Source organism: Apiospora aurea (assembly GCF_038362705.1).
Source record: "Apiospora aurea strain CBS 24483 chromosome Unknown utg000008l_segment0_segment0, whole genome shotgun sequence".
NCBI classification, from domain to species: domain Eukaryota; kingdom Fungi; phylum Ascomycota; class Sordariomycetes; order Amphisphaeriales; family Apiosporaceae; genus Apiospora; species Apiospora aurea.
In genome coordinates this window covers 4519233-4540115 of record NW_027117395.1, presented here as the reverse complement: position 1 = coordinate 4540115, position 20883 = coordinate 4519233, and the positions used below count along the sequence as shown (strand labels likewise).

General features: G+C 54.2%; 6 protein-coding genes across 6 annotated transcripts; 2 read left to right on the top strand and 4 right to left on the bottom strand.

Annotated features, from left to right (window-relative positions):
- Nucleotides 1-3146: 3146 nt before the first annotated feature.
- PG986_012867 (uncharacterized protein) lies at nucleotides 3147-5365 on the top strand (the record flags this gene model as incomplete). Its single annotated transcript, XM_066849089.1, has 5 exons — nucleotides 3147-3254; nucleotides 3319-3591; nucleotides 3687-3925; nucleotides 3995-4514; nucleotides 4568-5365. The coding sequence occupies 5 exons, from the start codon at nucleotides 3147-3149 to the stop codon at nucleotides 5363-5365; spliced, it is 1938 nt and encodes a 645-aa protein (XP_066695785.1).
- A 741-nt stretch (nucleotides 5366-6106) lies between these two features.
- On the bottom strand, nucleotides 6107-9087 carry PG986_012866 (uncharacterized protein; the record flags this gene model as incomplete). Its single annotated transcript, XM_066849088.1, has 4 exons — nucleotides 6107-6414; nucleotides 6452-6642; nucleotides 6781-8795; nucleotides 8905-9087. 4 exons carry the CDS (start codon nucleotides 9085-9087, stop codon nucleotides 6107-6109), a joined length of 2697 nt encoding a protein of 898 aa, XP_066695784.1.
- A 1031-nt stretch (nucleotides 9088-10118) lies between these two features.
- PG986_012865 (beta-lactamase family protein) lies at nucleotides 10119-11327 on the bottom strand (the record flags this gene model as incomplete). Its single annotated transcript, XM_066849087.1, has 3 exons — nucleotides 10119-10688; nucleotides 10743-11185; nucleotides 11252-11327. 3 exons carry the CDS (start codon nucleotides 11325-11327, stop codon nucleotides 10119-10121), a joined length of 1089 nt encoding a protein of 362 aa, XP_066695783.1.
- Nucleotides 11328-11962: 635 nt separating this feature from the next.
- PG986_012864 (RNA polymerase-associated protein) lies at nucleotides 11963-14221 on the bottom strand (the record flags this gene model as incomplete). Its single annotated transcript, XM_066849086.1, has 4 exons — nucleotides 11963-12730; nucleotides 12784-12923; nucleotides 12970-13748; nucleotides 14025-14221. The coding sequence occupies 4 exons, from the start codon at nucleotides 14219-14221 to the stop codon at nucleotides 11963-11965; spliced, it is 1884 nt and encodes a 627-aa protein (XP_066695782.1).
- Nucleotides 14222-15087: 866 nt separating this feature from the next.
- On the top strand, nucleotides 15088-15935 carry PG986_012863 (COQ7-domain-containing protein; the record flags this gene model as incomplete). The annotated part of the gene is made up of 2 exons (XM_066849085.1): nucleotides 15088-15327; nucleotides 15402-15935. 2 exons carry the CDS (start codon nucleotides 15088-15090, stop codon nucleotides 15933-15935), a joined length of 774 nt encoding a protein of 257 aa, XP_066695781.1.
- Nucleotides 15936-16775: 840 nt separating this feature from the next.
- PG986_012862 (non-classical export protein) lies at nucleotides 16776-17342 on the bottom strand (the record flags this gene model as incomplete). The annotated part of the gene is made up of 2 exons (XM_066849084.1): nucleotides 16776-16970; nucleotides 17043-17342. 2 exons carry the CDS (start codon nucleotides 17340-17342, stop codon nucleotides 16776-16778), a joined length of 495 nt encoding a protein of 164 aa, XP_066695780.1.
- Nucleotides 17343-20883: the final 3541 nt, after the last annotated feature.

The window sequence follows — 20883 nt, the reverse complement described above, 5'->3', positions numbered from 1 at the left end:
CACGATCGAGGAGCCAATGGACTGCGAGGTTTCTGACCAATCCAGGTGAAAGGTCACCGTCGAGTTTGGGGAATGTGTGAGCACGGGGGAGCGCGAGCAGCTTTTAGCAATATCCTGATCCCCTTTGCTCGAAGCGGCCCACTGGAGACCTCGACTTTTCGACCTTGGATCCATCTCCGTGCCAGTAACGGGCTTTAACTTCTGACTCCCTTCCGAGCGGCAAGCGCGGGAGGAACGATGAGCAAAGTGCTATGGCACTCTGGCGCCGGTCCATAGATGCTACATCGTACGAGCAACCAACCCTCTGGAGAATTCACAGATTGAGTAAGCACCTAAAGGCTTCAGCTAAGTTTCTCATAGGCGGCTTGCAGCGCTCTGAGTGATGCCTGTACATCCTTCCCGCAGGCCTTGACTCTTCTCTTCGGTGGGATCCCAGAGACAGCCACCCCCAGCAGCGGCCTCGACTCGAAACACGTGAGGCGGTCCCTTGGAGGACCGCATTGCCACACGCCCCCACAGATATAATGGCGTGCAAATCTCTGGAGTGCTCATTGCGGTCATAAAGATAATGGGCTGTCACTGCAGGGATGAGTGTGCTTAAATTGTCGAATGTGTTTCTTGCATCACATCCATGACGATAGAGCCCCAAGACTCATCCACCGAGTGGTTCTTGGCCCATCTGCTCTACCTATGTGATTGCCCCCACCTACTAATCGACTGACGTGCATGAGCGCCACCGGTATACAGATCTGGAAACATGCGACAAGGAAGGCGCCACAAACGTGTATTGTAGTGCGGAGTCCACAGCCTCTGCAGCAAGTCGGGACAGGCCTGACCGGTCCCCGTGGCCTCAGCGAAAGAGTGGGGAGTGTAGCTTGGAATGGGATGATCCTTCGAAGATATGAAAACGAAGGAATCCCGAAGTTTGTCGGTCTTGCTACCGGGTGGAATTCCGGTGCTGTCTGACATGCACCTAATCCACCTATACGCAGCTGCCCAAGTATGTAAGTATGCACCGGAGTGGTTACAGACCCCTGAACAAAGGATGGGTTGCGCGAAAAGCCTCGGGGACCACAGTGCCAGGGTTGCGCCGGTCGGGTCGCGTGGCATGCGGAGACGGGGCAACTCGCCGGACGTACGTAGTAAGCCGCCAAGGGGCCACATGCCACATCGCCCTGCAGAAGCCCTGGACCGCGTCTGTCTGCATTGCTGCCGCCTGGCCAAGTTTTATGTAGGAAGGAGCTGCGCGCGGACCGTATTAGCCGACATTTGGCAATTCTCTTAAAAATATGCCTTGCAGGATCGGGTCAGTTGGACCACGTTGTAGATCGATCAGGTTGTTATACATCCTTGAGTTGCCAAGGTGGGAGGGGAAGGCCCAGGCCCTCGTATATCATGGATCCTCTCATTTTACTTGTTTGTGGCGATGCCTGTCCTTCTCTCTGCTATATACCAGTACCGGATGAGGGTATTTATCTATATTCCGTCGGGCGTCTCGGCACTGCGATGAGGAAATGTGACATACATACGTCGCCTATAGACCAGACAGAACCGCTCAGAAGAGATTGCATTGCGCACTCGGTGTTCGGTGCCGGTTCTCAACTTTTCGAGTGCACGCGTCGGCACCGAAAAGGCGCTTATTATTACTCCAGTCCTGTTACATGCCTAGGCACGAGTCCGTTTTGGGTTTCTACCTTACCGCCGATCACCTCTGCCCACAGCCTCCCAGATGGGATCCCAGGCAGGGTAGCACGACTCGTTCAAAGAAAGGAAACCTGAGGTACACCCGTACACCCCGCCTTGTCCCTGCTGCTGCGCTTAGCATTGCCGCAGCCGCCGCTTCCGTCGCGCTACCAAAGTGCCGGATCATAGCGATGTACAAAACGCGCATACATGTGCGTATTGCATTAATCGCGGTAACTCCCGGAATATTGCGTAACGCCATACAAAAAGCGTTTTCTACGCATATACTGCATCGATGATGCAATACATCAAGATTTACTAGTTATCCGGTCTTCCTACTGGGCAGCTCTCGCCGTCGGGGTCATCGTCGAATCATCGTCGAAAGTCATCGTCGAGGGGTTAAAGGGTCAGCAAAGGGTCACAGGGTCATCGTCGGAAAGTGCTACTGGTCATCGCCAACGTGGTGTCCTGAGCGCTGTTTTCTACGCAGTAACGTGAAATGCACATGCTGCAATATGCGCATACCGCGTTACGCAAAACGCATTCGTACATCGCTAGCCGGATCTGCCTATGGCGCCACTGTACGTCTGTGACCAGTCTGAACGCAATGGAAATAGCTCGGGAATAACCCCTACTAAATTGATGGTTGTCGGGTACTAGGGAGCTGAATGCCCTCTTTTTTTTTTCCTTCTGTAGAATGTCTGTCCTACATAATTTGTGACATATGGAGATTTTGTCACATACGACCATATCCTGCTGAATACTAGGGATCCCGTCCGCTCTCCCATATATAAGCAGCAGAGAGCCGAATTAGTACTAGGGTCGGTGACGACCTGGGAATCCTCGGTGTTGTATGTTTTTAGATTTTTGTTTTTGTTTTTGCTCGTTGCGAACCCCGCCGAGATCTTCGCGAAAAGCGGCTGGGAGGGAGTATGCCCAGCATGGACTGCGTGCGATCTTCTTTGAGTATATATCTATATTTTGGTATGATTAACAAGCTAGTAGGTGATGCGTAGTATACAAGTGATCTCCGGTGCGAGCTGGCGTGTTGCTCAAGAAACAGGCAGGAGGGGCAATCAATTTACATAAACGTACTATCGATAAGGCAAGACGCGCCGCGACGCGACTTCCTGCCTTTCCATCTTTACCAGCAATTCGACAGCGACAACATCTTGGGACGAGAAACCCCCGCAGTTTCTAAGGAGCATGAAATAGAAACCGGCCATAGTCGGAGGGAAAAGAATCGTCGCAATCTGTCTCCCGCATCCTGATCGTAAAAGAGCATTCGTCGCACGAAACCGACCATCAGTAAGTCACTATTCCGGCTGTAGCAAGCCAGCGTCAAATTGTCCATTCTTCGTTAACAATAGGTAGGACAACTCAAACTACCAAGGCTCAAAAGGCCAGGGCCTTCGGCGCACCGCTGTTTTCTGGTTGAACTGCAGTTCTGTTTTTGTTGCACGATGCGAAGAACAACTTCTACTGCGGCCGCTCAAGAGACTGCGCTGGAGCGAGGCAAGTTAGCCTACAACGCCGGAAACCTGACCGGGGCAGTCGCGCTCCTCAAAGAGGTGGGTCGAGTAGTAGTATTCCGATCTGTTTCGTGGCAGCAGCTCATCAAATATCGTCTCCCAGGCCGTCAGAGGATGTTGTCCGAACTCGACCGTGACGGACGGGCCCTGCACGTGCAGAGACCTGCTGCGCGCTCTCCAGGCGAAGGACCTCAGGGCCCAGCTCGTCGCGAGGTGCAAATGCAAGGCCAAGCTGGACAAGCGCTGCCGCAACCAGGGCCATATGGATGCCCTCAACCTCTTGACTCTGATCGCCATGAAGAAGAGCAAAGGCCGTTCTGCCACGGCTGCCAGCCTCGCCTCGGAAATGATTTGGCGCAACCCTAGGGACCCCAGCGTAAGTTCTGTTTGTCCTCGGTGGCCTAGTTCACAGGCAGGGTACGCTGCCGAGGAAAGAGTATGGAAAGGCTGACTTCGGTATGGTCGATACAGGGTTATTTACGCTTAGGGCAGATCCTCCGCCGCGATCAGAAACCGGCTGTTGCTTTCGATGCGTATAGCCAGGGCGCCATGCTGGTTGCGGAGAAATACCCCGACCATCCGCGTCTCGAGGTGCTGCGCTTGCAAGCAGACGCTGTCGAGAAAGCGATGCGCAAAGTTGATCCTATCCTGGCACTGCCCTTGGAGTTAATCAACATGATTTTCACCATGTTGGATACGACAGAAATCTGGTAAGTTTCCACCATTCTTCGCTTCGTTACTGGAGAGAAACATGCTAATATCTCTACCATTCGTCGCAGCCGATGCCTGCAAGTTTCCAAGGCCTGGAAGGCGAAGCTGGAAAGCGCCGATGCGCGAGATGTTTGGCTGCACCAGTCCTATACCCTCAAGCGCACAAAGCATGGGCTGGCAAGCAAAGTATTCCATCGCTACATTCAATCGTATACTTGTGGGCGCTTAAGGAGCTTTGCCATTAAGGACGAGTCGGGGTTTTTGGCCAAAAACTTTGGACTCTTCTCCCGTTCCTGCGGTGAGCTCCAGCACCTCACCCTGAAAGGATCCATCAATCTATCCGACAGCCTTTCCACAACCTCCATTCCTTATCGACTAGAGACACTACATATCGGCAACCGTGTTCAGTATAGCACCAAAAGTCTGGACAAGTTCCTCACATACTGCTCTAAAACGCTACGGGACCTGTCTCTTCTCAGTCTGCCTGACTACCCTACCACCAACGGCGGTTTCTGGACACCAGCTTGGCCCGACTTGCCTCTTCTCGAAACTCTGAAACTTTCGGGCAAGAAGAGCACCATTAATCTGGTAAGAAAACATGACAACCCAACGTGACGACTTCGTTTCTGACATGTCTTTAGCCCTCGATTGCAGATTGCACGCCCAACGTCCGAGAACTCTGGCTTGAGCAGATCAGCCCCCGAGTGGAGGCCTCCGACGTGCCCGAGTCTGGCTTCTGGCCCAAGGCCGAACGGCTGTATTGTCGCGCCATAGTTCGCAGCCCTGCCGACCTGCCGTCGACAAACACGCCCCTATTTGGTATCAGCGAGCGCGTCGCCGAGCTGTTCCTCGACGGCTGTGAGCTCGATTGCTTCTTTGAAGACAGCGGACTCTACGAGGGCGGTTACGACGCCGCCCTGGCCAATCTCCAGTCCCTCTCTCTCACAAACTGCGCCGGCGCCGGGCCCGAGAAACTGAAACGCATCATCGTCCCCGCCCTCGAGAGCCGATCCCTCGAGGTGCTGCAGCTGAACCCGTACCCGCTCCCCTCCTCGCCGCAGCAGCCGCGGCGTGCCCCCGCGAGCTCGGGCGACGACAACGCTTACGCCTGGCTCCGCAACAAGTGCGTCAAGCACCTCACCGTCGGCGGCCTCAACCTCCGGCACGGCCTCCTCGACCTCGACGCCGCCCTGACGGCCATCGTCGCGCAGTGCGGCGCCCTCAGCTCCCTCGACGTCGGGCAGGAGGCCGTCCAGGCCTCGACCCTCGTCGCCTTCATCAAGAAGGACCGCGGCGTCCGCGCTCTCTACCACAACAACCCGGAGCTCCCCACCTACGACCTCCAGGCCTGGGTCCGCGAGAAGGACCTCGGCGAGGTGCATAGACGGGCTTACCCGGGTTCGTCGGATGAGTTGTGGACGCGCTTGTACGATTGGTGAATAAAAGGGAGGTGGGAAGAGCCAAAAAGGGAGAACGTTGAACAGTAGCGAGCTGAGAAATAGTCAATCGATTTCTATGCACAGAAACATAGAACAGGTGCTTGCTTAGTTGGTTAGCAAATACTCTTCTTGAGATAGAAATATAAGCTTATGCCAGGAAGAAAACAAGACCGATATGGCCAAAACACTTTCTCGTCCAGTAGCAGCACGAGCACTCAAGTCATCCTCGTAGATAGAGCACAAGCAGCAAGGCAAATTTGAGTAGTAAAACAGATCTATCTATATATATATATATTGTTTGTTCATCAGGGGGTTTCGCACCAGTATACAAGATTATATATGCCTGTCATCAAAGTCAATCGAGTCGTCATTTCATCATCGGCCGTTGTTCCGGAATATCCCTCGCCATCCCGTCACACGCGCCGTCGTTAAGGGGGAAGAAACAATAGGAAAAATTATAAGCAGGTGGTGGGCATCTTCATTCGCCAACCACACACAACACCGTCCAGTACTCCTAGAGCTCCAATTGCAACCTCTTTCTACCCAGTATTATATCCACGCCTAGGAGCAGGAGACCCGAGCAAAGTATAAAAGCGTTCCAAACTCATCCAACCGGCGTTTTCCTAGCCCATTCGTGCACCGCTACCTTACGTCGCAACCCAACCAGGTCCGGAGTTCCACCCCTTCATCTTCATCAACAGGCATGACACCGTCGATGGTGAAGAAAGGAGCTCGCTCTCGTTACCTCGCTGGGCTATCCACCTCGAGGTTCCCCTGGATTAAGCTCTCCAGCTCCCAAGGGTTCAGAGTACTCCTTCTCCTGGAAACGGCCTTGCTCGTCCTCCGGGTGATCCTCTTGGTTCTCTTCTCGATGTCGAGCTCCTTGGGCGTCGGCGGCGGTTCCTCTCCGTCCTCCTCCGCGACATCGCCGCCCTTTGACACGCACGCCTTGCTGACCTCAATCTCGATGATTGGCACATCCTTCTTGACTGGGTCGCCAAGGGAGACATCTGGGTCCTCAGGGAGGGCAGCTTGAGACGGGGCACCATCTGCCTGGTTTTGGTTCGGTGCCCCCCCGTCCCATACGTGCGGCCTTCAGCTTGGCGCGGACGCGGGCTGCATCAGCCTCACGTTCCGATGCGGCCAACTTAGCGGCTATAGAGGCCATGGTCAAAGGACTCTGCGGTGGTGGGTTCCGCCGGGGAAGGCGCGAAGACGAGGGGGTGGGTTCGGTGGGTTCGGTGGGTCGGGTCGCACTGGCGAACGATCCCGGGCGACTTTGGCAGTGTTAGGCGAACGAGACCGCTTATTTTTGGTGTTTGGTGGGGAGCGAGCACGCGATTTGCTCGTGTTTGTAGTAGACTTGGACCGCGTGATGGTGTTCGCGGGCTTAGCATCCTTCTTGGTGGTGGCACTGGGTGCCGATGCTGTCCTCTTCGCCTGCTGTACGGTGGCTTTTGCAGGAGCAGCGGGTTTGGCAGTTGCATCCGGGGGAGGTGGACATATCCTGCTCGGTAGCGTTCTTCTTTTTCTGAACTGATTTGGATGCTTCTTTAGGCTCTTGCTCAGGTTCTGGATCAGGACTTGCTGCCCTCGAGGCCGGTCTCGAGGCCGGTCTCGATGCCGCCTTCGGTGGCTTCGTGCCACTCTTCTGCTTCTGGACTGATTTGGGTGCCTCTTTAGGCTCCGGCTTGAATTCTAGTTCAGGCGTTGCTGCTCTCGATGCCGGCCTCGAAGCTGGCCTTGATGCCGGCTTCGGTGGTTTCGTACCACTCTTCTTTTTCTGGGCAGATTTGCATCCAGCCTTGGGCTCTGGCTTGACTTCCCGCTCAGGTGTTGTTTCCCTCGAACCCGGCCTCGACTGGTCGAAGAGTTTGCGGTTAGGTTGCTTTCTGGATGGTGACTCGATTGATGTCCCGAAGAGGGGACTCTCGTATGAAGTCGTGGAATTTGGCCGGAGTAGGTCTTTGGATAGTGGCGGCGAGAGTACGAGGGACGCCTTGGCAGACTGCGTCTTCGCTCCATGTGGCGGAGGTGCGGGCGGTTCATCATCAGTGACTGCGCGGATCTCCCATGTTTTCTCCTCAATGATGGTGGTGAAGTCTCCTGGCCGGGTGCGACGGGAACCATTACCAGACCGCCTGTTCCCCGATGAAGGGGAGTTCTTCAAGGGGCTTAGTTGAGGAGCAGCCGGGAGTGGAGGCGAGTCAATTGTAGTTGCCGTAGAGGCATGGAGGATCTGAACGTTTGGCTCCTCATCCTCCTCATCATCGACATGATCGTGGAAGATGCTCGACTGGTCCGAGTCCAGGTCCGTACCCCCGTCCTCGTCGTAGCCAGGGGCGGGCACAAGATGCAAGGATTCCTTGGGACTGGGTGATTCCGGCCGCTCGTGTCTAATTTGTGACTTCTGCGAGTCCGTTTCGTCCTCCCCTGCTTCTTCTTCCCCTTCTTCCTCCTCCTCCTCCTCCTCCCCCTCATCTTCTTCCTGGACGCATGATAGTTCCTGGTGTTGTTCTCTGTTGTCGTATCTCCCTTCCGTCTTGCGAACCCGCACAGGGCTCAGGCGAAGACCCATCTGGAGTTCTTCCATGTTGACCGACTTTCCGCTAGCGGCCATGCGCTTTCGCCATCCCTCAATCATGCTAACCGCATCTTTCCAGCGGCTTTCCATCTGTTCCCAGCCTTCGCGTAGTCGGTGGATCTCGACCTCGCGGACTTCAACCTCTTCGATGGGCACGAACGAGGGGTTGGTGAGTAGCGACCTGAGATGCACCATGATGTCCTCGAGCTCGTCGGCCATCTCCTCGGCATTCTTTGGCGCTGCACCGGTGGTATCGCCGCCGTTGGGGTCCGACTTGGCATTTTCGACTTCGATGCCACTCATCTCCCGTAACCTCCCGACTGTACGCCGCAGCAAGTGGAGTAACGTCGAGTTCTCTTCGCAAAGGCCCTTAGCCAGTTCTGTCAGGAACTCGTTCGTCTCCATTCTCAAGCTGTAGCCGTCCTCGCCGGTGCCTCCGTAAGAAACACCGTTTGGTTTTTCCTCGACCCCCACCTCGTTGACGACAGTTATGCTGACAACGTCGCGGTTCTTGTTGCCGCCCCTCACCCGGCCGGCGTCCACGACGGCCCTTTTGAGGCTGTCGATCTGGCGGTCGCGCCTGCGTACATCGTTGGCGCAGGCGGCTCGGTTTTGAGCGACCGTGGCCTTCATCTTGGACACCTCGTCCTTGAGCTTGAAGACGGAAGACTCGGTGGACTTGAGCTGAAGTCGGAGGGCGCGCTCGGTGGCCTCGGCGCCGTCGAGCTTCCTTTGTGTCTCGGCGAACTTGTCGGCCTGGCGGGCGGCTTCCGCGGCGTTTCGCTGCGCATCCGCCCGTAGCGAAAGCAGAGTGGTACTGAGCGATTCACGGTGGGCCGCATCGCGCTGTATGAGAGAGAGCAGAATACATGTTAGCAATCCAATCCAGATCAATGCAGAAATCCCCGCTTTCGAGGCAAATTTGCACAGGGCAATAGCAATGGAGGTGGCCTACATCGCGGCGGAGGATCAGGTCGTTGACGACTCCCATGATGCGCCCCATTGTGTCCGGCAGACCGCCTGGAGCATCGTCCGGGTCGGAAAAGTCGATGTTCTGGCCATCGCGCAGGAGGCCGCGCGACAGCAGCTGGTTGTTGATGTACAGAGAGGCTGTGCGGAGGTTGTCAGACTCGATCATGTTGGGCGAGACCTTGCTCGCTTTGAGCCGTGCACAGAGTCGGTGAGGGTGTTGTCCGTCAGTGGTGGTGGTGATGTTCTAGAAGGCGGTTGTTGTTGCATAGACGGGTTGCGTCGTATGTTCGGTACGTGCTTGGGGAAAGGAGACGGTCAGGAAGACAGGGCTCATTTGGAAAAGATCTGTTTTGGGAAAGAAGCTGGCGCCACAAGATACACGATAAGCCGAGTCAGGAAAGGCAGTGTGGATTGCGGTGCTGCTGCTTAAGATGCAATAGGCAAGGTAGCAAGCAGTTTAGCAGACCAAGGCGGTCGGGTAGCGGACTATTGATGTATGCAGAGTAGGTAATCAATCAATTGCATGTGTGTGTGCGGAGGTAGTTGGCGGTAGCCGGCGCGTTCTACTAATGCGAGGTTGACATCGCTCTGTTTTCGATGAGGTGCATGGTTGCCGGGTCAACGCGCAAAATGTGTCAAAAGGCGGGAGGAGAAAAAGGAATAATGCCGCGGCAGCTCCACGACCCTGCTGGGAAATACGGAGAAAGGCTTGTCAGGAATCGGACCCCAACCAGCCGACCCCATCTGCGCCGTGCAGGGTCAGGTTGGCTCGGTTGGGCAGCTGGCCACTTTGGGGGGGCTTCTGTAGGGGTTTCTGTAGGGGACATTGCAGGGGGTCCCCTTTGCGGCTTAGGCCGTGTGCGGGGGGCTTCCAAGTTCCATCATCCATCATCCCTTCCGCTGTCCCATGTTCCCGCCTGCGCCTCAAGCCACCAGGCCGCCTCACCCTCTCTAGTTGGCCGTAGTAAAGCCCGACGACTCTGTACAACGTGGCTCGGCCCCTCGTCACAAGCGCGTCGTCGGTCGATCTGCTGCTGCTTTTCTATAGATATCCTCCTCGAACCCTTTCATCAGTAATTCTATTTGCGGGTCGGCCGACGGAAGCAAATTACACCCAAAGGCGCCACATACGCCTGTCGCACGATCGATGAACTATGTTTTTTTTGCATGCCATGTCAGCCTCGGTTCGTGTTCTCGTCAGAAGTCATTTCTCAACTCGAGGGGTTCTCCCTGTGTCTTACGTACCCAGGCACTGTTGATGGCGCCACCCCAAAGAAGGCTTCCAGGCTTCCTCCAAGACTCGGTCTTGCCTTCCACCAGCAACCCGCCGAGTCCCCAGTTGTATGCCCCCGGAGGATAATATCCCACGGCCCATTCGGGATGTGCTATCGCCTCGTTCAGCGCCTGTCTGGAATCACCGGTAAGCTGTGGCCTGAACATGGCGGCCGTTGTCGCTTTCTTGAGCAGCCGCTCATCGTCGACCATGAGTGAGTTGAGTATCTCGGTGTAGTCTCCCATAGTAGCGTAGGCACCTTGTCCACCAAACGCTTCCTGGGCGCCAGGCGCCATCTCGATGGGCTTGCGCGATTGCACGGCTTTCCCGGATCGGGTGTCCCGAATCGACATGGAACACATGCGGTTCGCCATATCCGGGCGTGCGGCTGGCCAGAATGTAATGTCTTTGACGCCGAGAGGTGACCAGATGTGCTGTTTCATGTAGTTCTCCAAGGAGAGGCCGCTGAGAGCTTCAACAACCTTCCCGGCCCACTATGCTGGCCTGTCAGTTCTTGTCAGTTGTCTTGAGTTTGGGAGGTTACGTACATCTGAACCCGTCCCATAACACCAAGACTCGCCAGGCTCGTACAGGAGCGGATGCCCAAATGCTTCTTCGACAGTGACCCCGGGCTTTCCCAGAAGGCCCTGGATTTTTCTCCATTGTAATACATCGCCGTTTGCAAAGTCGTAGGTTCCACCGACACTATGAGTCAGCAAATGGTGAAGCGTGATCGGACCCGTCCTCTCCTTGGTAATGGGTGTGCTGTCCTCTCTAAACCCAGTCAGTATTGGCTGCTTTGCCAGTACCGGCAGCAAGGGAGCAACGTCGTCATCCAGCTTGACGGCACCCCGCTCGACCAGTTGCAGAACCGCAATACTCGTCATGAGTTTCGTCATGGAAGCCAGGACGAAGACGGTGTCACTCTCCATTGGCGCGGCCTGGGGCTTGAGTGTACGATAGCCAAATACTTTGCTGTAGTTGACTTTGCCTACGCAAGATCAGTACTCAACGCCTTCAAGGGTGAGCAGACTGGCCGCTACTGGTTATTCGGTACCTTTGGCGCACACGACAGCGCCGAGCACCACGCCATCGGCTACGGCTTTCTCTACTGACTGCTCGAAATTCTTCATGGTATGCGAGTGCGCAAGCTAAGGAGAAAAGCAGGGGTGCGGAGCAGTAACGGGAAATGCAATAATGTCTTTATTCTAAAAAGAGTGATCCCTCCGCGATCACAGGCTGACAGGCTGGCCCAGCCAATGCTGCAAAATCCGGGGCCCCGCAAGTTGCCCGGTTAGCTACGGTACGGCTTTAGTCATCCAACCCCAGTCTAGGGGTCTGCCGGTCAGCTCAGCCACTGCATCGGCTTCAAACAGATCGTTTCCAGTCTTTGTCCTAACGTGTGCTTCTGATACGGATCAGTGGCACGCAGGGGTTTCACTGTAATATGTCTCAAGGTCCACGCGTGTTATTTCAATCTTCTTGTTTACATAGATGGGCCGTTCAGGCGCCGATCGCTTGCATTCACTAGAATTCAGTCGCATATCATAGTATAGGACAAGCTCACCAGGCCTGACCACTCCGCTTTTGTTCACTGCTGGTATTACCGTCGTCTCGAGCTATCTCCAAGACCACCAGCTGGTTTTTGTTTGAGGGCCGCTTGGCCGAACTCGCTAGAAATCCCATCGCAAACGGCCAGGACTGCTGGCATGCTGCTAGATCGTACAACACTCACTCATTACCAACCCACTTCAGTTGTGTATTCCCCTCAGTCGATCTCGACGTCGATGTCCAGATCCAGCGAGCCAATGATATCATCGTCCACAAGTGGGCGATGGATTTGAGGCATGCCACCATTTTCTGTTCCGTTCTGGCTCTGGTTCTGCTGCAGCTTGGCGATGTGAGGAGGGAGAGGGCGGTTACCATTCCCTGAGGCGTTGAGTTTCGGCGTACCGTTGGCTGGCGTCGACGCGCCGCTTGTCCCGGTCTTGACTCTCTCCTCCACCTCATTGTGATCCAGCAGGAACTTGGGCTGAGTGCGCAGTCTTCGCGACGTGTCTTCCTTGACTTCCTCGCCCCGTGCAATGCGATTCTCGATGTCTCGCGCTTTGGCCTTCTCCCTGAGCTGCGCCTTCCGCACAGCCTCAGCGTTACGCTTCCGGTTCTCCGCATTGACCTGAGCAAGTCTGTCTTGCTGGCTGTTGGCTGAAGATACCTTCTTGTTGGATGTAAGACTCGTCTTGAAGGCAAGACGGGGAGTCTCAAGCTGGTCAAGCTGTTCTTGCAGTTGAGTAGCTTTGTCCATGTCACCTTGCTCCTTCGCCAATTCTATAGCATTGGCTAGTCGGTTCCGCTCGGCGGGGTTGAACTTGTCGCGGAGGGCTCGTTCTCGCTGAAGCTTCTCATCTAGCTCTGCATCGGTCCAGGATCGGCCTAGGAGCTTGTTGATATCATCAATCTTGGCAACCAACGCAGGTTTCTTGGGGAAAATGCCGCCCTCGCTGGTTACGGTGGCCTTGTATCGATTGAACTCGGACTGAAATGGGTTAGATGAATGTTTGGGGAGACAAAAGGGCCCTCGAGCCATACCTCGGTGAAGTCACTTTCGGAGCAAACGATGAAGGGCCACTCGCGCTCCGCCTTACCGTGGGCTGCGACGATGTATTGGTCGGTAACAAAGGTCTGTCCGGTTTTCTTCTCCATCGCGTAAGGCTTGCCCGTGGTGAATCCTGGAGAGGAGTTAGCATGACTTCGACAGCTCCTGGAGTTGGGTACCAAATGTACGCTTGATGACAGCCATCCTGTAGACATTCCCACCTCGAGGGTCTCGGCTATCAGGCCCAATAGATATACGAACGAAACAGCCAGTGATGGCATCCTCGAATCCAGGGAAGAAACATATCTGACCGAATCGACTTCGGCTCAGTCGAACGCGTTCTATATCACGAAGCTCTGCAGGGGGCGCCTCCTTTTGCTCGGGAGTGCGTGACCTAGACCGGCGCCTATCATCACGACTCCATTCGATATCGCTGTCGTCGTCTCTATCGTCACCAGGGCTGTCGCGAGAGAAGGATGTGCGCTTGTCCTTGTTCCGCTCGCGGTCTTCGGCGAGACGGCGCTGGCGGTCGCTCTTCTCCGCCCTGGCGCGTCGGAGGGATTCGATGCCAGAGCTTGTTTCGCCGACCTTGTTACCACCGATTTTTGTGCGCTGGCGTGATGTCTTGCGTTGTGCGTCCTCGAGTTCGGCATCATTTGCTTTGCGCTTCTTGGCTGCCTTCTTGTCGTTATCACCCACCAGCTGGCGTAACAGGCGGTTCTGTCTTTGTCGCTCGATCTCTTGCATTCGCTCGGCCAAAATCGACTCGCGCTCGACTTCGCGCATGCCCATAATGTCTTCCTTCTCCTGCTCGCTAGCAAACATGCCCTCGTGCGGATATTTGTTCTCCTCATCGTCAAATACGGCTGTGTTGTTGCCTGCTGGCGAACCAGCTTCGGAATCGCTCTCGTCCATGGGTGCGCTTTCTTGAGAAGCAACAGACTCCGCGTCGGATGATCTAGTATGGGGAGCCGTTTTAGTAAAGGCAGGAATGGGCATTGTGAGAGACATGATCGGAGTGGTTAATGGAACAAAGATTGAGGTGAAGCGTTCCCCGCGGAGAAATTGTGAAGCTGCGGTGAACTGATGCCCTGATCTTGGTGTTGAATGCTGCCAAGCGCCCATTAAATTGTGCCTGGCTGCGCACTACGCAGCACAATCAGGGCAATTGTTGGGGACAACCGCGCGAAGGAGCACAATCCGCTGATGATGGGGAACAATCAAGGTAACTTACGCTTCGCCTTCCTCTTCATCCGAGTAGTCCTGTCTCCGCTTCTTGGCCTTCTTCGCCGGCGCAGCCTTCTTGGACTTCTTGGGATCTGGCGACTCCGAGCCTGAGCGACTAATGTTCATCTCCTGCTCCGAACCCTCATCCGAGTCCTCATCCCCGCCCACCAGGGCCATAAGCTGGTCGTCAAGGTCATCACTCATCGTGGCGGTTGTCGTCGTCCGCGTCTTTCTCGAGACTCGAGTTTCAATGCCGAATCCGCCCCAGCTGACAGGTGAATAGCAAACGCGCCTGCGGTTGATGAAGAGCGCAAGCAAGGTAGAGGGACCCGATGCTTATAGAAGAAAAACAATTATTTTCTATACTGTTCTAGGCGTGAGCTTGGTGGCGGTTAAGGAAAAGAGCTAAAAATGTGTCGGGGAAAGGCGTGGTCGACGCGAAACTCCCTTTCTTTCCAGGGAAACTCAGCAGCATCGGCTGCAGTTTATTGGAAACCTCAGCCTCACCTAATTGGTTGGTGGATAGCCTTGGCGTATCCGCTAGAATTCGATTGACCGCTACTGCCTGTATATAGGAATATCTGAGCCGGGATATGCGACAAGTCAGCCTAGTTATACTATAGCGGGAGAGTATGCAACTACTTAGCTAGCTACTATATCATCATGTATCATGATACTGGAGGGTTCTGATTGACAGTTGCTGCAGGGCGGCATGAGCCTTGCCAAATATCATCAGTCTGAGAACATAAGACTCATTTCTGTTAGGTATGCCAAGACATAAGAGAAGCCCCATCATCCGGTATTCTACGGGGCTATTGTTCTCTCGTAAGCACCGATTGCTGGTATTGATAGCTGCATACCAGTAGCCGGTACGTACATACGCCTATCGATAAGTAATGACACTTACACCCGGTAGGCCGTCGCTTAGTGGCAAAGACCCCTGCTCCCATTGCGCGCATCATAAATCGAGATAGCTTCTGAATCGTTCGATAAACTGGCTCACCTCGGAGCCTGTGTGAGAAACCATTGCGGGAAGCGAAACGGCAACGACAATAACAATCCAATTGACCATGCTCTCTTCAAAGTCCCTCATGCTCTCGCTGCGCCAAAGCGGACAGCTCCCCGTCCATGACTTTCTGGCGCCCGCCCTCTTCGCCCCGAGCCGGCGCTGCATCTCCACGACGACCCCGAAGAGCAACGCCTCAGCCGCCGCTCCGAGCCCAGACGGCCCAGACGGCCCCGCCGCCGCCGCCCAGAAACCGAAGCGGAAGCCTCTGACCAAGGAGCAGCGCGACTTCCTGTCCTCGGCTGTAAGCAATTGTTCAAGAACAATGTCGTCCAAGAAGTAGAAAGGGCGCAATCTCGCTGACGCAACGACATACAGCTCCGAGTCAACCAGGCTGGCGAATTGGCCGCGACACTCATCTACACAGCCCAGAAGCCGCCCCTCGTGAATGCGCACCCGCACCTGCGCCCCCTAATGTCGCACATGTACGAGCAAGAAGCCGGCCATCTGCGGACCTTCAACTCGCTGCTCGCGAAGCACCGCGTGCGGCCGACGGCGCTGTACCCGGTCTGGTCCGTCCTCGCGAGCGGGCTGGGCTGGGGCACGGCGGTGCTGGGGCGGGAGGCGGCCATGGCGTGCACGGAGGCGGTGGAGACGGAGATCGGGACGCACTACAACTCGCAGATCCGGTCCCTGCTCGAGATGTTCGAGGGCTGGGAGGCCGACGGCTACGAGGTCGGCCCCGAGCTCCGCGACCTCGTCGGCACCCTCCGCCGCATCCGCGACGAGGAGCTCGAGCACCTCGACCACGCCGTCGAGAACGACGCCAAGCAGGCCAAGCCCTACTGGCTGCTCACCAGCGTCATCCAGGCCGGCTGCCGCGGTGCCATCTGGGCCAGCGAGAGGGTTTAGAATAGAGTGTATACATCAGGTGTCTCTTTCATAGCACCTGTAAAACAATGTACATTATATGCTGTATCAAAAGCACTAAAGGACTTGGTTCTGAGATGAAAACCGAGATTGGCCCCTTGGTTTACCCTTTAATTAGAGTATCATAAAATCCTTACACATTACGATCATGCTTGTACGCATTTTGTTCACGGTTCCTTATATGTGCTGCCACTAGGTTGAAAGGCACAGAGCGGACCAAATGCTCAGGAGAGGTTCATGTTGGCACTTTGTTGTTGTATGGTGGAATTATATCATGTCACTAAACACTAGACTTCCAGTAGACTGTCATTAGACCATCGGCAAATGGAGTGACACAAGGGCTGCCTTACATGCACGGTCTATTGCACGGGTTTGCTTTGAAAATTATCACCAAGAATAACACAGACTTAACTCGGGGTTTCGACACACACTATTCAATGACTCTTTCAACTTTTGCTCGTATTATTACTCAATACAGTGCTTGTCTCGTGGCAAACCATTCGCGACCATGTTTCCACCACTTTCCTCAAATAATTACTACGTATAAGGTTCCAAACAATCATAACGGGCATCTAAATTATCCATCCTCGTACAAGAACGCCGGGCCAAGCCGATGAATATCCAATGCCCAACCGTTGCCCCAGAGGTGTTCAGTCTTCAGATCCGAATTATCCATATGGGAGTCAGTCCGGACAGATATAACCTATTACCACCAGAAAGTAATGCACAACAGTTGTTGCGACTGAGATTCAAAAAGGATTTCGAGTCGTTCTCGCCCACAGTTGCGAGTGGCAGAGGCAGGTATCGGCAAGCTGGGGTGCTTTAAACACCGACCTGAGACATGCTGGGGCCACGGTGGGAGCCGCCGACGCTGCGGAAGGCCTTGAAGGAGAAGAACAGGGAGGCAATGAAGCAAGCGAAAAGAAACCACAGAAAGACGTCGCTAGCCTGTATTTCGCGGCAGCGCTTCGTGTTGTCTGCGGAGCCGTAGGCGATATAGTCGGCGCCTCTACCGCCCTGCACGAAGAGATCATCATGATTAGTTTCAAGGGACCGTGAGTGTAGCTTTTGGATGAACGGGCTACTTACAATGTGGGAACAGTTGGGGGCGCCGAGCCGCGCAGCGAGCACAACGGCTGCGATGAAAGTGAAGAGTGTCGCGACACCGTCAAGCACCATCATGACGAGAGGCATCGCCAATGATGTCACGAACGATGCGACCAAGCCGTAGATCAGTGCGAGCCACGACAATACGGCCGTAAACATGGCCAGGTTGATTGACCCCATGGGGCCATTGTGGTTGCTTGCGATGACATTGCCGATCAGCGCAGTGAGGAGCAGCGTCCAGAGGAATTGGAGGGCCCGGATTGCGCTGTTGACGATCTCCATTTTGGTGAATGTGTTTTGCTGCGTGCTTGGTATAAGATGGTATCTGGTTCTTATTGGGAGTCGAGGTGAATGAAGAGAGCTGGTGGCAGTGGGTCTCGAGCGCTTGAGCCTTTACTTATACAGACAGTGGAGCTCGCGGTGGGATGGTGAAGCTTTGGATGAGAATGCGATTGTTTCGACTTTGCGATGCCTGGGAACAAAGAGACTCGAAACGGACAACAGATGTGTAATGGGTTGGGAGGGTTGAGAAAGGGAGGAGGGGGAGAGGAACTGGATAAAGGATCTTCTGGTGGTTGGTGCCGGGGGTCTGGGATGGGATGGGATGGGATGGGACAATGTGATTTTCGATTGATCTGACAACCGGTTGTTCAAAATTAATTGGGCGTCTTAAGGCAAAAGTCGATGGGCGAGTTCCCTGTCCCTGTCCTGCAGTCGACTCTCTCGGCAAAGCCAATCGATGATGCTGATCGAGCTCGGTGGGCGGCCTATGAGGTTATGACGTGCCAGGGCGCTAGAACCTAGAACCATCCTCACCCCACTTGCGCCCCTCAAGATCTCTGATGAATAATCGGCCGTGCATACAATTCCAGATTTGGGAGGAGAACTTGGGTTCTCCCATTAAACCAGTCGTTCGTTGATGCTCAAGAGACTCTCTACTGACTACTGCAGCACATTGCAAAGTGCAGGCCTACCTAGCAACGAAGTTGTTGACATTCACCAACCTCCTTTGTTCACTCATGTCTTGTTAGGCACGCGCGTTGCGTCGAGAGTGGGATGTTTATCGTCTTCTTCCATGGTTGGTTGACGGGACGAGGGAGTCCCAAGGATGCTCTTGATCCATGTTAACTTTAATCCCAGAGGGCTCCGCACCAAAGCACTTGATTCGCCAGCAGCGACTGGCCGAGCAACCCGCTCCCGCAGAGTGCCGAGAAGACCCTGCAAGCCACCTGCTCAGAGTGAACAGTGCATCATCTGTGGCAGATCCTCCACACAAGAAGTGCTTCTGGCAAGGACCCAGCCTAACCACATGCAGATCTGACACTGAAGTCTCCATGCCAAAAGCTACAGCACACACACACACACGTTACCATCGATCGCGTGGCCCCCGAGTACTGTAAGCACTCAGACAAATGACACAAGTGCATCAATTCGGCGTTGTGGCCGTTATTGCATCTGTTGACGACTACCTACTAGATAAACGCTGGTCGGGCTTTTTTGGCTGGTCTGGTGTCTTGTCCATGTCCAATCCACCCACAGGCCACAGCTGCAAGAAGTTCCAGATGAAACGCCCACACCAACAGACAAGAACGACTTTGGGCCTATCATGACCAGCCAGCCGTCTTCAGAATACATCAGGGCATGTTCCACTAACGCATACCCATATTATCTGGTTATTCTCGTGTACTGCCCAATGTTTCACCTGAGCCGGAGATGCTTTTTTATTCCCGTTCTCTGAGTATCCTGCGCTGACCTCATCGCTGGGTTTGGTGGCCGCAACTTTTTGACTCAAGGCCCTAGTTACAGCTTAGGTATGCAGGTATTGGTCATGACATTCCTAGCGCCCGGTGCTCGATCAAGTAGAAGTACTTGTCACACTCTCTCGAAATCATCATGTGCCCGGTGTAATTGTGACTTCACATAACGTAGCTAATAAGATTCCGGCTCTTCTGGTCCCGGCGACAAGCGAGAACCTCCGGTGCTGAGACGACCAGTGACGCAGGCGATTTGAGGGGTTCTTCCCAGAGTCATGCGACTTGTCATGTTAGGGGCGTTCTGTCTTCATACCTACGGACGGACGATTGGGTCCTCCAGATGTCATTGATCAAGCCATGTGTTCATCCTGCAGGCTAGGATAGGCCATGTGAATGCGCATCAAACATGTAGTTACCTGGATTTTGCATTGTCGGATTTGACAGGTGCCCCAGTAAAACTTACATGGGAGACGACATGCGAATGTAGAAACGGATATCCGGGGGATGCGGATCTTGGCGTTGGCTTATATACCCAAACCCCCTAATCCCAGTACCATGGCCATGGGCTGGCCATGCAGCTTATGAATTCCCCTCCAGGATATATCAATCTTTCCTTTGACTACTATCGCAACGGATGTCTTTGAGTCGCTCCATATGGCATCTTAATTATGTTCTTTCCCTTCAAACATCATATCGTCAACGATTGCCTCGACGAAGCATTGAGATTCAGTGGCATTCCAACAAACGTATGGCTCGGCAATCGACTTTCAGCAGGTGAGACTGGTAAAGGGGCCGTAATGTTCGCAAATCGGGCTTCTTCCCCCACTCCATGGCATGGAAGACGTATTTTGAGTATCAAGCAATACCACCGTTGAGTCTGCAGTGGATTTTCAAGCACACGCGCTCATAGACAATGATCTAGGAATGACCTCCTAGAATGACAGGCTCCTCGTGTAAGTAGGTCCTGATTAGCTCTTCGCAATGCAAGTCAACGCCGGTGGCATACGCAATTCAAATATGACTTATAATATCTCCCCCTCGAGTATTCAGCCAGCCAGGCTTCTGCCATCCCGTGCAGCTAAACATAAGCTGGCACCGGCGTACCTATGATAACAGGCTCACAGGCACACGTCTTCGATGAGGCCATCACCGACTGTCGTCGTGCAGGGTGATAAGCTCGCTTGCACCGGCTCTTCGACTTCATTTCAGTTAATAGAGATGAAACAGCGGTTCCCCATTCTGTGTAAGACTTCGTACTCCGAACGCGCAGCTCTTACCCTCCACTGAGAAGTAATCACCCCCTCGGAGAGGCCAGATGCTTCATGAGACCGCTTTCGAATTCGGGAACCCATTACCCTTTGAAGCAAGTTTGACCAGCAAATCGGAAAGCGTTCTATGAGCATCTTCGCATCTTCGTATCGGCCTTTTACATGTCTGGAAAGGGAATATTTTCTGCCATACCCTCCCTTATACCTTTCAGTTTTGCGAGGATTGTGGTGATGCGTGTAAGTTGCTTGGCTTATAGGACTGACAAGGACGTCATACTGGGCAGAAAGGTTGAAGGTCATGAATCTGGGAACTCAAGGAGGTTCGTCTTCATGACAGCCGTATGAGAAACACACAGAAGGTCTGCTTCAGTAATTCTCAAGGGAACCGCTTGTGCAAAGCGGATGAAGATGCAGTATTGCCCTTCGATTTGCCCCTTGGACAACCTTCTCTTATATCCTACAAAGCAATAGGGCATAACAATCCACAGAGGAATGTGACGTCTGATATCTTGGATATACATATGCAAGGAGACGACCAATGTTGCAATGTCGATGAGCGGGTAAGCTGCGGCCAATCTTTGCTAGTATGCCATACCCGCTACTAGCGGCCAGCGCATCAACGCATCAACGGGATTACATCACCACCAGAACACGTTCAAGCAGGGCCATAGAGCGAGCGCATACGAAACACTACCGGTGATCTTGCAAATGCATCAAATAGAAGAACCCCTGGTTCGTATTTGGATATTTCCCTGGCAATACCCACGTATCATCGGGAGGGAGCCGGGTTCTAGACCCCGA